The 16177-nt window shown below is 40.5% G+C and overlaps 1 protein-coding gene across 1 annotated transcript in view; it reads left to right on the top strand.

Annotated features, from left to right (window-relative positions):
• LOC119732174 (eIF-2-alpha kinase activator GCN1-like) overlaps positions 1-16177 on the top strand; it is a 49410-nt gene that overhangs the window by 5602 nt on the left and 27631 nt on the right. Inside the window, exons 7-21 of the mRNA XM_038205594.1 lie at positions 167-241; positions 492-620; positions 2758-2910; positions 3618-3791; positions 3923-4075; positions 5321-5413; positions 5570-5645; positions 6259-6418; positions 7163-7355; positions 8775-8902; positions 10323-10501; positions 11627-11720; positions 14027-14149; positions 14814-15012; positions 15474-15844. Coding sequence (XP_038061522.1) covers positions 167-241; positions 492-620; positions 2758-2910; positions 3618-3791; positions 3923-4075; positions 5321-5413; positions 5570-5645; positions 6259-6418; positions 7163-7355; positions 8775-8902; positions 10323-10501; positions 11627-11720; positions 14027-14149; positions 14814-15012; positions 15474-15844 — 2300 coding nt within the window. The remainder of the gene's footprint in view (positions 1-166; positions 242-491; positions 621-2757; positions 2911-3617; positions 3792-3922; positions 4076-5320; positions 5414-5569; positions 5646-6258; positions 6419-7162; positions 7356-8774; positions 8903-10322; positions 10502-11626; positions 11721-14026; positions 14150-14813; positions 15013-15473; positions 15845-16177) is intronic.

Raw genomic sequence — 16177 nt, 5'->3', positions numbered from 1 at the left:
AGGTTATATTTAATTCAGCCGAAGCAAAAACAAATTGTTAAAACCCACTCAAACCTTGGATAAGAAAGAATGAGAAGTGGACTTGTAAGAGTAAATTGCACTAGAAACATTTGGTACATTGAGTAATTGAGTAATAATGTTTTCCCTAATTGGTTTTCATGTACAGCTGTTGGTTACTTGTTGAGTGGAGTTTCTCTGGATTTGAGTCAGTATGCTCCGGATCTAGGCAAGAACATTGCAAGTAAGTCATCAAGTGTAAATTTAAATTTTATGAGACATAATATTCTTAATTAAGTCCAAGTAAATTTCATTTTGGAAAACAGAGAAAGATGTGTGAAATGTGCATTGAAATTGTCTTGTTTTGTCTCATCCTTTGTGAGATGTTTTCAAGCCACAAAAATGTACGAAGAGAACCAGTGATTTGCTATGTTAGCAAGTAGTTTGACTGAAATGATCTTGAGTGTTTTTCTTGCTTTGTGTTTTCGTTTCAGCTCAGTTACATGCTAAGGAAGACACATTGCGAGATGAAGCAGCCGTTGCTGCTAAACATCTTGCTATGCAGTGTAGTGATGGAGAAGCAATACAACAACTAGCGACGCTCTTCTTTGCAGTCCTGAATGGTAAACTAGGCATTATGTCAGAAAACAAACATATCCAAATATCTAAATTAAGCTTGAAAGAATTATTCATGACTACGATAAAGCTCGTTTTGAAGTAACACCTATTTACAAGCTAAATATAGGATTTAAAAGCAAAAGATTTTCCAGCGGTAAAACGATGTCAATTGTGAACGCATGGTTAAAACACTAAAAGTTGTTGATTATGCAACGATTCTTTTGTTTCTTTCAAAGAAACTCACAGTTTATGAGTGCAATGGTAAGAATAATTTCCTGAGGTGACAGATGGTTGTTCCATTCCACGAGGCGATCAGAGTGGCATGGAACATGCCATCTGTCACCCAATGAAATTATTCTTTCCATTGCACGAATGTGATGCATTCACTATTTGTTTAATAAAACACCTGACTAAATCCTCCTCATCTGATTGGTTAGAGCCACCAATCATATGACCGTACAATAGAACTTCTATTTACATTTGTACTGTGGAATAGAACTTCTATTTTTGCCGTGGGTTGGGGCAAATAATTCAATGACGACCCACTAATCAGATGACAGGGGTTCATTCAGATGTAAAAAGGACTATTGTATGCATGTCTCTTTTCATATTTTAAATGGCTAAGTTATTGTCAACTCTTTTATGATATATCGTTAGGTTCTGAGGGCAAGCTTACTATCGTGACCCAGCGTATGAGCATGCTGTCTGTTATTGGTCATTTCAGCTACAATGACTGAGTTCTTGTCCACTCTTTTTCGTTAGGTTCTGAGGGCAAGCTTACTATCGTGACCCAGCGTATGAGTATGCTGTCTGGTATCGGTCATCTCAGCTACAAATGACTGAGTTCTTGTCCACTCTTTTTCGTTAGGTTCTGAGGGCAAGCTTACTATCGCGACCCAGCGTATGAGTACGCTGTCTGGTATCGGTCATCTCAGCTACAAATGACCGAGTTATTGTCCACTCTTTTTCGTTAGGTTCTGAGGGCAAGCTTACTATCGTGACCCAGCGTATGAGTATGCTGTCTGGTATCGGTCATCTCAGCTACAAATGACTGAGTTATTGTCCACTCTTTTTCGTTAGGTTCTGAGGGCAAGCTTACTATTGTCACCCAGCGTATGAGTATGCTCTCTGGTATCGGTCATCTCAGCTACAAATGACTTGAGTTATTGTCCACTCTTTTTCCTTAGGTTCTGAGGGCAAGCTTACTATCGTGACCCAGCGTATGAGTATGCTCTCTGGTATCGGTCATCTCAGCTACAAATGACTGAGTTCTTGTCCACTCTTTTTCGTTAGGTTCTGAGGGCAAGCTTACTATCGTGACCCAGCGTATGAGTATGCTGTCTGGTATCGGTCATCTCAGCTACAAATGACTGAGTTCTTGTCCACTCTTTTTCGTTAGGTTCTGAGGGCAAGCTTACTATCGCGACCCAGCGTATGAGTACGCTGTCTGGTATCGGTCATCTCAGCTACAAATGACCGAGTTATTGTCCACTCTTTTTCGTTAGGTTCTGAGGGCAAGCTTACTATCGTGACCCAGCGTATGAGTATGCTGTCTGGTATCGGTCATCTCAGCTACAAATGACTGAGTTATTGTCCACTCTTTTTCGTTAGGTTCTGAGGGCAAGCTTACTATTGTCACCCAGCGTATGAGTATGCTCTCTGGTATCGGTCATCTCAGCTACAAATGACTTGAGTTATTGTCCACTCTTTTTCCTTAGGTTCTGAGGGCAAGCTTACTATCGTGACCCAGCGTATGAGTATGCTCTCTGGTATCGGTCATCTCAGCTACAAATGACTGAGTTCTTGTCCACTCTTTTTCGTTAGGTTCTGAGGGCAAGCTTACTATCGTGACCCAGCGTATGAGTATGCTGTCTGGTATCGGTCATCTCAGCTACAAATGACTGAGTTATTGTCCACTCTTTTTCGTTAGGTTCTGAGGGCAAGCTTACTATCGTGACCCAGCGTATGAGTATGCTGTCTGGTATCGGTCATCTCAGCTACAAATGACTGAGTTATTGTCCACTCTTTTTCGTTAGGTTCTGAGGGCAAGCTTACTATCGTGACCCAGCGTATGAGTATGCTCTCTGGTATCGGTCATCTCAGCTACAAATGACTGAGTTCTTGTCCACTCTTTTTCGTTAGGTTCTGAGGGCAAGCTTACTATCGTGACCCAGCGTATGAGTATGCTGTCTGGTATCGGTCATCTCAGCTACAATGGAGTCATGGGTAGTGGGTCTGTCCACTCACTGACATCTACAGTCATTGAACAGTTCATTGGACCACTACAACAAGAAGGCAAGTCAGTCTTAAATCTAGTGAGCTCAGATGTGCATAGTTTCTGACCTTTTCCCATGTGTATACATTAAGGGAATAATTATGTGCTTGGCCGGTTGTAAACACTACGTTTAAGACCAGTTGGAGTCTGGATGCTGATAATTACCTGAGCCAAAACCTCTTTGGTAAAAAAAATCACACTTTTTCAGTCCTAAAAGTCAAAACAAGTCAAAAAATATACATTTCCAACGATTTTGTTCAACAATTTTACTTCATGTTTTTGGGACACCCCTCTAGCTATATTATGGTATATTCAGTCTCGCAAGTAGATGTAAAAAACTCTTTATATGGAGATTGGCTCACGTGTCGCGCATACGGCGCGATGTGGCACAGAACGCAGCTGTGCCGGTGTATTGTGAATTTTGGACTTTGAAGTGCTGGTAGTATTGTGCATGCCCATGTAAGTCCAAATCGCATGTGACACTGGAAAAGTGTCTAAGACTAGCCAGCCATGTCTTATAACCGTTTAAAACTGGCCACGTGATGGGCTCTCGACAAATAGGAATGGGTAAACTGTCTTACGTATTTATGAAACTCATTTGAAAGTCTCAGATATGCTGTAAAGTAATTTATTTAAGTAACAAACAAGATTTGTCTGTATATAATATCACTTCATTTTCTACCGGCAACTATTTAACCCAATAATCCTGTCTTGAATGATATCACAGTTCATGAGGCTACATTGGTTCACACCCTGTCCATGATGTCATTGTGGTGTGCCAAGTTCACCAGTCAGGTGCCGCAGAAGTTAATTGATTGGTTCCAGAAAGGAATGACACTCAAGCAGTCCACATCAGCTGTGAGAAACGGATACATCCAGTGCATGCTGGCCGCCTTCAAAGGTTAGTAATGCTAGATAAATCAGTTCAAATATATTCATAAAGTAAGCTCCTAAACACATTTCTAGACACCTACCCTTGAAGTATGAAGCAATTTAGAAAAAACAAATTCTTGTTTGTCTTTATTGTTCTAGGTGACACCCTTCTTCAGGCAATGACACTTCTACCTCTGCTCAAGCAATCCTTGGAGCGCGCTCAGTCACAATCCAACCTGGTAACCATAGTAACGGAAGGTCTGTCGGCCGCGTATCTCATGTTACTGATGTACGGTGCAGACATTGAAGCAGGTAAGTGGACTAACAAAATAAAACGAAAATAATAATGACAATGAAATAGTCACAATCCAACCTGGTAACCATAGTAACAGAAAGTCTGTCGGCCGCGTATCTCATGTTACTGATGTACGGTGCAGACATTGAAGCAGGTAAGCGCACCAACAAAATAAAACGGGGAAAAAATGACAATGAAATAAACATATCAGTTCAGGTTTCAGGTTTATTTCCATACTAAGTTGAATACTGTAAATGGAACATGAAAAAATAGTATGGGGAGGTCAGACAAGAAGCCGAATCTTGTACTAGGTCTGCCCCCTTCACAAAGACTACATGTAGTTATACAATTCATGATTAACCAAATGAGATAATAATAATAAATAATAGATGTTATTACATTAAATTCATGACCAAATAAAGTTACAAAATCTAATAAACAAATTAAATAAATTAATAAGTTACATGAAGTAAAAATTTTGCTCTTCATCACCATTGACATTAAAGGGAATGTACATCATTGGCTTTTGCTGTAATTTTTAGAAATGAACTATTTGAGGGGTTAGTATAATAGATCAAATATTATTACACTAACTTGTTTGAAGTTTTGTGTTCGAAAATGCTGGAAAAACCAAGAAAAACTAAAATGTTTAAGCAGTCTGGTTCCCTGACTCCACTCAAGATGAAATAGATCAATATTTATAGATGCCGGAAAATTGTAAGGTAAGGGAACCAGTCTAGCCTACCTGCACCCATTCATAAAAATGCAACCAATAGCAAACAAAATTTGGACTGAAAAAATGGTAAATTTAGATCAGTAGTTGACAAATAGTCAGGTTTTTCCAACGGTGGTCGGCCGACCACCGTTGGAAATTTATACAAAAATACTATTTTCTTGAAAATTACTTCACACCAGGTGCCATAATTTTACAGGATGCTTTCCACTGTCATTTATCAACATCCTAGTAAGGTATTTCGTAAAATCTTGGTAGTTTTATTTTTCGATGTTTGCAAATGTTGTATATTCCCTTTAACTGCAGTGAGAAGAAGTTTTTATAATTCATTTTAAATGCTCTAATTGACGTCATCGGGCAGGAAGATCTAATTTTATTCCAAAGGAGGGGTCCCTGGTGTCGAACAGTTGAAAGGTGTACGGATATTGGAACTTTATTAAGATGAAGCTTAATTGATGACCTGCATGATCAGTGATCTCATAGTCATCTTAAATCTCTTGATATTTTTGGTAACTTCTATTTCTTGTAGAGTCCAAGCTGGCCTGGGTGTTTGGAGTTGTTTCTGATCCTGATAAACAGCTCGTTGTATCCGAGAAGTTTCTATCTTCAGCATCAGAAGAAGGTACGTCTTTCAAGATGGCCGACACAAAATATCTCACTTGAAACTATAAATTGGTTTGGATGGCAAAATAGATTGTATCATTTCATGAGTTGTACAGCTAAGTTTTTATTTGAAATGAAACTTTGGAAGTAATGACATCGTTATGTTTGCTTCCAGCTTTGCAGACGTTACTTCATCTTACTGAGAAACTACTGATGGAGCATGAAGACAAACTCAACACTGGAAGCGAAAGGTAAGAATAGAAACCTGCTTAACTGCTGAATCAGGTTGGATCTGATATCCAGCATGGTCTAGCTGATTTCAATCTGATACGAATCTGATATGGCAACATCGTATATTGAAATATCGCATGCTGTCTGTCTGCTATCTGTCTGTCTGATGTCTGTCTGTCTGAAATCTGTCTGATGTCTGTGTGTCACGTTTGTAAAAGGCCTAATGAGAGTGCGAAAGCACAAAATGCAATGGTTAATGATAACGATGCTGATGATTAATCACGGATCCTCTACACAAGGATAAACGACTCATCTGACCTCGTTTACAAAGTGTACAGAACGGTTTGTCTACAGGCGTGATAACGGCCTGTGCGCATGTAGAACATACAATACACCTTTGCAAGAAACTCATGCGCGCGCCCCACATGAAACCCAATCAGGGGAGACTTCACAGAAATTCAGCTGCAGTTGCGTGTCGACTTTAGTCTGGTGTTGTATGCTCTATACGTGCACAGGCCATTATCACAGTCTTACCAGAAATAAATGACTTTGTGTTGGGATATAAATTTTTAAAAATCACTCTGGCGAAGTTTTCATCAGAAGTAAATCCTCATGCCGTGTTTTGATCTCTAGGTTGTACCACCGCGCCGTAGTGACAACCCTCCTCCATCCATCTTGGAAGCTGAGAAAAAGTGGCTTGCTGGTTGCTAAGAGACTGGTCATGAGCGGCAACGGTCTCCAGGTGGCAAGGTCACTGATGCAGGAACTCAGGGTTGCTATGCCAACACAAAAGGTAGGAATCAATTTTCATGTTATTAACTATAACTAAAATGAGGTTCTCACGAACCAGTTATGACCCACCAGGCCTGTGTTATCTCCAGTTTCCTTGGCATGAAACATCATCATCATCGTCGGTTTTGAGGCCGTTGTCCAGTCTGTTCTGGGTTGGCCTGCTTTCTCCCTATGGCTCCTCTCCACTTGGCCCTGTCCATCACGTCCCTCGCATTGAGTCCAAGCAGTCGCATGTCATCAGTCACAGAACTCTGCCATGTCTTGCGTGGACGGCCGACGGGTGTGGGCCCTCCCACGACTATGTTGGTACACGTCTTGACCCAGCTGGCATCTTCCTTTCTCTCCACGTGAGAATATTTCTGTTGCCCTTGGATGGGATGCTGGTCCATTGCAGGTTACTCCCCAGCTAATGCCGGTACCCATTTATACTCCTGGGTGGAGAGAGGCAAATGGGGGTGAAGTGGCTTGCCCAAGGACAAAACATATAGCCAGCAGCTGGATTCGAACTCCTAACCTGATCATGAGTCATCAACCCTAACCACTAGGCCATACTTCCATGTTCCTGTACATAAATTCAGTCTTAAAATTTAACTGTTGCCTATAGCTTTTTTTTTAAATTGAAATAATACTCTTCGATACTTTATAGACTCTATTAACATTTAGATAATTGACTTACTGTTCTTCCAACCAGTAATTAATTCTGTGTGATTATAGAGTACATTATTATCTTTGTTATCCATCTAAGATTATCGACCCCAACCAGACTGATGCCACCAATGGAGAGACCACCAATCCTGAGTCTAGACAAGGTATATCAGCGATGGTGCTAGCCTCGACACTCCAGTCACTCATTGTGACTACCGGCTCATGCTTGACTGGAGAGGAGGCTAGCATGTTGGTGTTGGATGCGTTATTGGATGTGCATCAGCCTTATCTGGGTAAGTCTGGATAAACACAAAGAAAGTGACAAATTTTGCTTAAATTCATCTCCGTTTTAGGGTAAACTGATGTTGTGCATCGGGTCGGGTTGACCAGGACAAACCGACCTGAAACATTACAGATATAAACTGAATCCGAAACCGATCTGAACTCCCCAAATCCGACCCGACCCCAAGCGATGAAAATCAAGCAAAAACCGACCTGAACGGACCCAAAACCGAACCAACTCCCCCCCCCCCCAAAAAAAGATTTTCTGGCTTTATTATTATTATTATTATTATTTATTCGGCATTAAAAACACAAACAACAAACATTCACATATAGAGAAAACCAAAAACCAAGAAAACAAAAACGAACATGACAAAAGCCAGGGGCATATGCCCGGAATTAAAAAGTTTACCTAAAAACTGTGGCCCGAAGGCCTTCAATTCCAATACCTCTGGCTACACAAAGAATATATATAAATCTATAAAAATCTATAAAAATGTGTTAACAAAAAAAGCATATATTAAAAATGGCAGAGGTATCAATGCTAAAAAGTTATTGTCCCCTAAAATTAACATCAAAATACCACGTTGAGAAAAAAACAAGATAAAAAGCAAAAAACAAAACAAAAAAATAGTCCAACAAAAAGAACGGGTAAAAAAATGTCCCCCCCCCCCATTATAGTTCAAAGACCCAATTATTGTGGATGTCCACATTAAACATTAAAAAAGTTTCAATACACGCAATAAAAAAAACAAATATTAGAAAAAGTAAGGAAAATAATTCAACAAAACATGAGAAAAATGCCAACCCCCCCCCCCCAGTAAAAAAAGTTTCGTTGCAAGTAAAAAGACGTAATATTACCCTGGAGAAAAAAAACAGTTGAGAATTAGCCAAAAAAACAAAAACAAAACAAGCACGACAAGTTCTTTTCAGAACAAAACATCTGCAGAGCAGCAGTTATCACCACATGGTGTTACTGCAAACCGAAATGATACAAAAAACCCTATTAAACAAACGATAAACAAACTTTAGCAACCCTGTGTACGCTTTTTGTGTCTGAACTTACCCGCATCTCGTGAAAATTGTCATCTCTCAGTAAAGAATCGTACCGTACGGTTGGTGAAGACTTTACCTACACAACTTTACCTACTGGTAGGCCTACAGGTTGTAGACTGTGCGTGATAGATTGCAAACCACGTGCACATTTGTGTGGTGGGTTGATGTTGGTTGTACCGGGCACAGTAGCCCTACAATAATATTGCACCACGTGAATTTCCAAACTGTTTTTTTTTTCGGTTTATTTCTGACCCGACCCGACCCGAAGTCAGTTTCGGGTCGGTTTTGGTTTTGTGTCAGGTTTGCATAACATTAGTTTAAACGCATACTTTCTTAACTATGTTTCCATCTGATTCTTGTTTGTTTGATTTCAGTTTGTGCCAAGCCTAATCTGTGGTCCAGCATCTTACACAAACTCAAGATAGACCCAGTCCAACTAGTGACTGACAATGCACAGAATATCTTCACCACATTGTCCAATGGACAGACAAGTGCAAAGGAGGTACGTTGGGCCAGCATTCAGTTATTATTTTAAATTATATAACACCCAAGTAAATCCTTGTCATTTGATTGGAGGATTGTAGGTTCCGCGGCATTCATTAATCGAACCATTGCACGGCCTACATCATAACCGTGCATTTTTGGTTCCATTCACCGTGCATTTTCGTCCCATCCCTTTTAATCTATTGCATGCTGCGCGCACGCTAAGACGCGCTGCGGCCCGGCGCTATACGATCTTTGCGCTATTTAGACCATGTCATGCATTATAGGAGTACAAAACTTGCCTTTGAAGTTGAGGCAGTTGCCTTGATGTTTTTTCTTTCCATTGTTTTAAGAATTTACAATGTTAGTTTTCATTATTGTCAATGATTTGACTTTTAAACCTTTGTAAGCCTTGAACAAGCTGAAAAAAGGAGTGGATATGATACAATTTTGTGAGTTTTGTTTGTTCTTAAAGTTTTATCCTCCAATCGAATGACAAAGATCTACTTGGATGTTATATAAAACAAATGAATGTTTTGCATTCGTACAATAGTGAGAATATTTTCATTCATTGGAAGATGGAATGTTCCACTCAACTCGGCTTTGCCTCGTTGAATGGAATATTCAATCTTCAACTCATGAAAATATTCTCACCATTGCACTCATAAACATTCATTATTTGTATATTATTGATTTATAAAATTGAAGGTAGAGTAGATCATTTGCAGCTATCCAAAATAACTGACAAAATTATAGTTGAAAAGCTTATTTGGTTTAAAGATAGTAATGGCACTAAACTCCCTGTGAAATGATTCTTTCTGGCATGCTGTCAATTTGAAGAAAACAATCAAAGAAGGCCATTTCCAAAGATGCGTCAAGTGACACATTTTTGGAAATAGTTAGTAGTTGGTTTGTAATTCGGCGAATTTGTGAATGGGTGCACACAAGGGTTAACAAGACGCACACATGCGTGTGGTTACTATTATTTGTCATTTCAACACGTGACACCGTGTGACTGCAATTAGCTGAATGAGAACGTGTCCTGGATGTGATCGCAGGCGCAATTCAAAACATGACTCGCCAACATTTTGAATTGAAACCGAGACCCCAGAGTATTGTTTTCTCAGAATATACTGCATTCACTGAGCTAAAACGTCATCAGGTTAGTTGATAAGCACCCTTCTTTAGATTTTGAGCACTTTTGTTGCTTCAAGCACAAAAATACACGACAAATGATCCGTCTTTAAACTGTTGTTCAACTGATGTAAGTGTTTATTAGGATGTGACATAACACAACTAATATGTGACAGATAAAGTTAAATACGGAAGTGTATGGTGCTGTGAATGCTTGCTTGCAATTGTTCTTGGTGATTGCAATGTTATTCTTTTTTTATCATGAATTAACTGTTTATATTTATATTGTTGATTGTTGTTTGCAGACATCTTCCAATGCCATGGCAACCGTTGTCAGACTAGCATCCAAACAGATCCTACCAACTCTCATCAGTCATGCCGTAGGTTGTCTTGGAAACTCAGACTTAGTAACGATTACCAAGGAAGAATATGACATTATGAAGACACCAGAAGGAGAATTGTACAACAAAGCCATCATTGAGAAGTAGGATTGAAAATATTGAACTTTCAAATTCATATATTTTTTGTATTGATGTTTCAACTTGTTATGAGATTTCTCTGTTTTCTCAATTGAATACTCATTAAGTTTTATTCATAAATACCTAAAGCCCCAGTCACACATTTACGGCGTGGAGCTACGAATATCCACGGTGAACCAAGAATCAATCGATCATGATGAACCGTTGAGATTCGTGAAGAAATCGACTTCCTAAGAATGCACTTCGGTTTCAGGACAGATAGCCACGACTGTCCTACGGTTTCTCTACGAGTTTTGTCGAGAATATGGACGGATTGGTGAAGAATATCGACGGTATTACTAAGAATAATGACGTTAACGCCACGGTTGTCTGCGATTGGGCCACGGATGACCAAGGTTCTCCTACGAATAAAGCGTGGATATTCGTAGTACAACCTTAGCAGAACCCTAGCACATCCAGGCATATCCGTAAGACATTCGTAGCGAATTCATAGAGATTTCTACCAAGAATGAGCTACGAATCTCAAAAGAGTATGTACGAATAGCCACGAATAACACTACGAATCAGTACGGTTGTCCTACGGCACTACGGATTGATTTTCATGACATTTCACCACGGAAGTTTTGAACAGATTGAAACTTGAAGTTTGGACTCTATGAAATCCGGTGCCAGTACCGTTTTATTGGTTGAACATTCACAATCCTCACGTAGGCATGCGCAATACTACCAGTGAGTCAGTATTTCACAGTCCTGAATTTACACTACACTGGCACAGCTGCATTCTGCGCCACTGATGCAGTACACGCGACACGCGCGCCAATCTCCATACAAGGAGTTGTTAACAACTACTCGCGAGAGGGCCATACCATAGCATAACTGGAGGGGTGTCTCGAAAAGCAGGAATTAAAATTGTTGAACAAAATCATTGTACAAATATCATTTTTGACTTTTGGACTGAAAAGGGTCATTATCAGCATCCAGACTCCAACAAGTCTTAAACATAGTGTTTAAAACGGCCATGCACACATTTATTCCCTTATTTTGAGTACATCTGTAATGACTTAGTATAAGTTGTCTGTGTTTTTATAGTTGTGCATGATATGATTATGAACACACTGTTTGTCGTGCAGGTTGGCCCCTGATGCTCCCAGTACCGCTAACATGAAGAGGGAGAGTAAGGCCTACTCCTACAAAGATCAAGTCATGGAAATTGAACTCAGGAAGGTCAGTTGATATTTGTTTATATCTTAACCCTAACCCCCCAGGCCCTTTCGGCCAGTGGCGCACCCAGGATTGGGAGGGGCCTCACATTTAAAAAAAAAGATTTTTAGAAGTTAAATTTTTTTCAAAAAAATTTGCCCAAAAGTTTTGGTCGCAGAAAAAAATTGGTTTTTTTTGTTTGATGGGCCGGACTATTTTGATGTTGGTGACGTTGGTGGCGCCGTTGGTGACCTCCCGAGCCCCCCCCCCCCCCCCCCGGGTGCCCCACTGCTTTTGGCAAGGAGCTATCCTCAATCCTGCAATATCCTCCAATTGGCATCATGTAAAAATATGGATTCAGCCTCACTCCTCCAAAATCATCCGTTATTTCTTGCATTTGTTCAGTGGAGGGGTGACCATTGCCTCAATCCTTCAAAATCCTCCAACAATCACTGTTAATGTGTTGAGGCAGTGCAGATGACATTCAGAAGCAGTGTGGATGATATCAAGCATAATGCAGGGCTCAATTATGCATGGCTGAACATAAACAGTGCTGGGTACAGCCTACGAACTCGACACGATGCATCCTCCAACATCAACCGACACTCGTTTGCCATTCAGCCTCAATCCTCCAAAATCCTCCAAAACCGCCTGGAGGACTTTGGAGGATTAAAGAGGGTGTAAGGGTCAATAGTTCACGAATAAGGGAAAGAAAGTGACTATTTACTTTGAATTCCATCACTTAAAATAGTGTTTGTTTACGGTAATTGGTTGATTCATCAGATTGAACTAGCCAGCCGACCCAGCAAGCTCAGTGATTGAGTAGTATCTGCACTAGTAAGCAGGAGGTCGTGCATTCCTGACAATAATAAGCGTGTGAATCAAGCTTTCTGACAGCACAGAGTATAGGCTCCGTGCGCCAATAAAGAGGGCGCCCTCTTACCAAGCAACGATGTCCCATGGGCGGGACACATATATTTCGCTGGTTGACGTGCGCGCACCGTTCCTTGTGTGTGTCGCACATACACTAGGGGATTTGTACTATGTACATGCAGTGGCCTTCTCCGCAGCAAAATATTGCAGTCAGGCAAGATGGCATTGTTCAGTTACCCCCAACTGTACTTTCTTTGCCTGTGAGGGGGTACTTGTGAACGGAGCGGATACAGTGACATCACATGAAAGTTAGATGAGCCAATGGTTGGCATGTCATGTTATATTTTAGGAATTTACTGAGAATCATTTGTAAGAAGGCTTTGACTTTATTATACAAAAGTGAGCATTTGATGGAGTGTGCTCAGCTTGTAGTAGAACTTGTAACGAGGTAGCCCAGGTTGGACGAAGTCTTCATTGCAATACGACAAACGTCCAGGACAAGACTTTTCTACATGAAACCATACAACATTTTTACCAGAGTTTTGTTATGTTTTACCTCGTTTTAGAAGCTAATATTTCACGCCTACATACTCTATGTATCCTTATCTGTTGGGTTGCTGGGTTCAGGAATTCCATATGCGATGCTGACTGACGTTAATCAGGAAAATAAACTCCAAAGCAACGTTAAACTTGTACGTGTTTGTAGTCGCTTTTCATCAGTTTATTCCCAGAGTCGTACGTCATGTACAATGTACAAATGTACGTGCGTACAATCCTAAAGCGCGCACGCACGCTAAGCGCCCTCATTTGTTTAGTTTTGGTTGGAACCGTGAAGTCACTCCAGCCAACCGATGTCAGGAAAACGCTCAACCAATGACCAAAGCCGAAACGTGTTTCTGGTAACTGGCGCGAAAACACGCTCGGTCATTGGATTAGCGACCGCACCTTCAAGTAAGTGCGCGTGCGTATGAGGGTGGTTACTAAGCAAATCGCGCGTGCGCACTGCATATTCATGCGGCATAGTCTGTCCCCCGGACCAGATGTGATAATGAGCGTCGAGAATAATTGTCCGGTCTAGGGAACCAGACTACACGCTGCACAGTACAGACGTACATGATGTACGACTAGAATAGACTCGGCGGTGAGAAACTGATGAAAAGAGACTAAACACGTACAAGTTTAACGATGCTTTCGAGTTTATTTTCCTGATTGACGTCAGTCAGCATCGTATATGGAATTCCTGAACCCAGCGTGCTAACAGATAAGGACACATAGAATACTACGACGTAAAAATTAGCTTCTCCAACAAGGTAAAAATATTAAAATTATTGGTCAGAAATGTTTTCGTTCGGTTGTGAGCACATGTGTACTCAGGACTCCCTCCGTAACGTAGGGAGGAAAGGGAGTCCACCAGGGCTAGTAACGAGGTAACATGTCTGCCCTCGCTTCCCTGACAGGAAATGGAAGCCAAGAAGAGAGCTAAAGGAATGAAGGTAGAAGTCAAACTCAGCAAGAAACAGCAGGAAGCAAAAGATGCAGAATTGGCCAAGGAATCGGCGATCAGGAATCGACTCAAACAGGTACGACTATGGTATCAACTGACTCACTAAAAATATAGAACAGTTCAGATTATCATAGCTCGATTCTGCTGTAATGATCAATTCTTCAAAACTTAAAGGGACCATGCAATGTAACTGTTTTAATGCAATCATTGAAAATGCACCTTTGTGTCCCATATAACCTGATTTTCTCTTTTCATTTTGCATTTTTAAAGGGTATTTTGGTGGCTATTTTTGGTTTCATGCTAACGCAAATTTCCATATTCATGAGCAAAGTGTGATGTCATTCTGGGCATAAACCTCAATGTTATAGCTATTTCAGCGCAAATTTTTTTCCAGAATTTTAGCTATTTTGCAATTTTCTTTTCTTTGGTGATTTGTTGCTGTGTCAGTACATGGCAGTAAGGCAACGACCAAACCTTTCTGACAAATGTTCTCAATGAGCAAATTTTGGGTTCACAATTTGAACAGAAAATCCCTAAACTGAACATTGTCTTCCTGAAATGACATCACAGCAACAGCGCAAATTTTTTATTTATCATTTTCCAAAAAAAACTTCAGTTTTCAAGTGTTGATAAGTTCACTTCACTAAGTGCACAAATTAATATTTGACAAATGGGCGAAGTTTAAGATTGATAAAGTTGATAGAATTAAACTCTTCTAAATCTTGATTTTATCCGTAAAGCTTGATCAAGAATTAACCAGCACAGCCAGTCTACTGCATGCAAGCATCCAGGGCAACCCAGCAGCAATGTGTCGTCATATCCCCACCCTAGTGCCCAGTCTGTTGTCCCTTCTGTCCTCCCCTTTGGCAGCTCCTTATGTGGTCAGTCTCTTCCTGGACCTGGGCCAATGTGTCTTTGACAAGGAAGAATATAATACAGGTAAGTCTTCGTCAAATCTCGACATGATCATGTATTTCAACTTGCAAATGAGTGGGCAGTTGTTCAGTGGTTTAAGGAACATCTCAGCAAAAAGAAAACACTTCACACACATCCCTATGTGAATTATTTTCATTTTGCTGAAAGAACACTTACCTTTTTTGTGATCCCTGGACAGAACTTTAAAACGATGGCCGTGTTTAAAATTTCGTAACTTGAAAGTAAATGAGTGATTTGAATGATTCTTGTACTAAATGAAAGCTTATTAATGGGGCTTTCATATCCTAGATTTTGAAAGTGCTACATGCAGAACTTCATTAATAAATTGGCCCTGCCATTTGGGTTTCATTTTTTTGACTCGCCCTGTATTGTTAAAAAAACTAGAGCGAATTTTCTTTTTAACTCACATTAAAGGATACGAGTACACAAATTAACACAAGGCAACTTTTCTTGTTCATTATCAGGAGCAACTGTGGCCTACTGCACTCTGCGACTGTCTTCTGTAGCATGCCCCATTGAACCCAACTGGTGTAAAGAAGACTTGGTTGACATGGCAACTAGAGCAGTGGAGGTTCTTCATGGTGGTCGGGCATCCTCGTCCGATGATGACAGTGACGACGATGACCTATCTGATGAGAGGGATGAACCTAGTCTCCATTCAAGGCGTTTTCCTGCGCCAACCTTTGCGTATTTCTTCCCATTACTGAACCGTGTGCTCAAAGATGGCGGCATTGCAGTCGACAAGAAGGAAGAGGTGGTTGATAAATCCCTCGCAATCCTGTCTGCACATGCTCAGTTGAGATGCCAGGATAGTATGTTGGATGAAATTGATGAGGTAGGAACAAAATCTCTATTTGAATACCTCAAATGAATTCCTTGAATTCATAATTAGTTTCAGCTCACTTGGAATTTTTATAGTCTCATTTGATTAGGTAAGATTTGATATATCAGACTTTTTAACTTGCTGTGCAATGTTAAGTCTCTAAACCCTAAGTTCCTGGGCATTTTCACCAGGATGCAACCTCAATCCTGCAAAATCCTCTGTTATTTCTTTGAAGTGGTCCTTGGAGGGGTGACCACTGCCTCAATTCTGCAAAATCCTCCAGCAATCACTGTCAATACGTTGAGGCAGAGCCAGTGACATCCTGGAGCAGTGCGGAGGATTTCA

The sequence above is a fragment of the Patiria miniata genome, unplaced genomic scaffold, assembly GCF_015706575.1.
Source record: "Patiria miniata isolate m_02_andy unplaced genomic scaffold, ASM1570657v1 HiC_scaffold_24, whole genome shotgun sequence".
NCBI classification, from domain to species: Eukaryota; Metazoa; Echinodermata; class Asteroidea; order Valvatida; family Asterinidae; genus Patiria; species Patiria miniata.
Note: the sequence above shows the minus strand (reverse complement) of the source record. Positions and strands in the feature narration are given on the sequence as shown.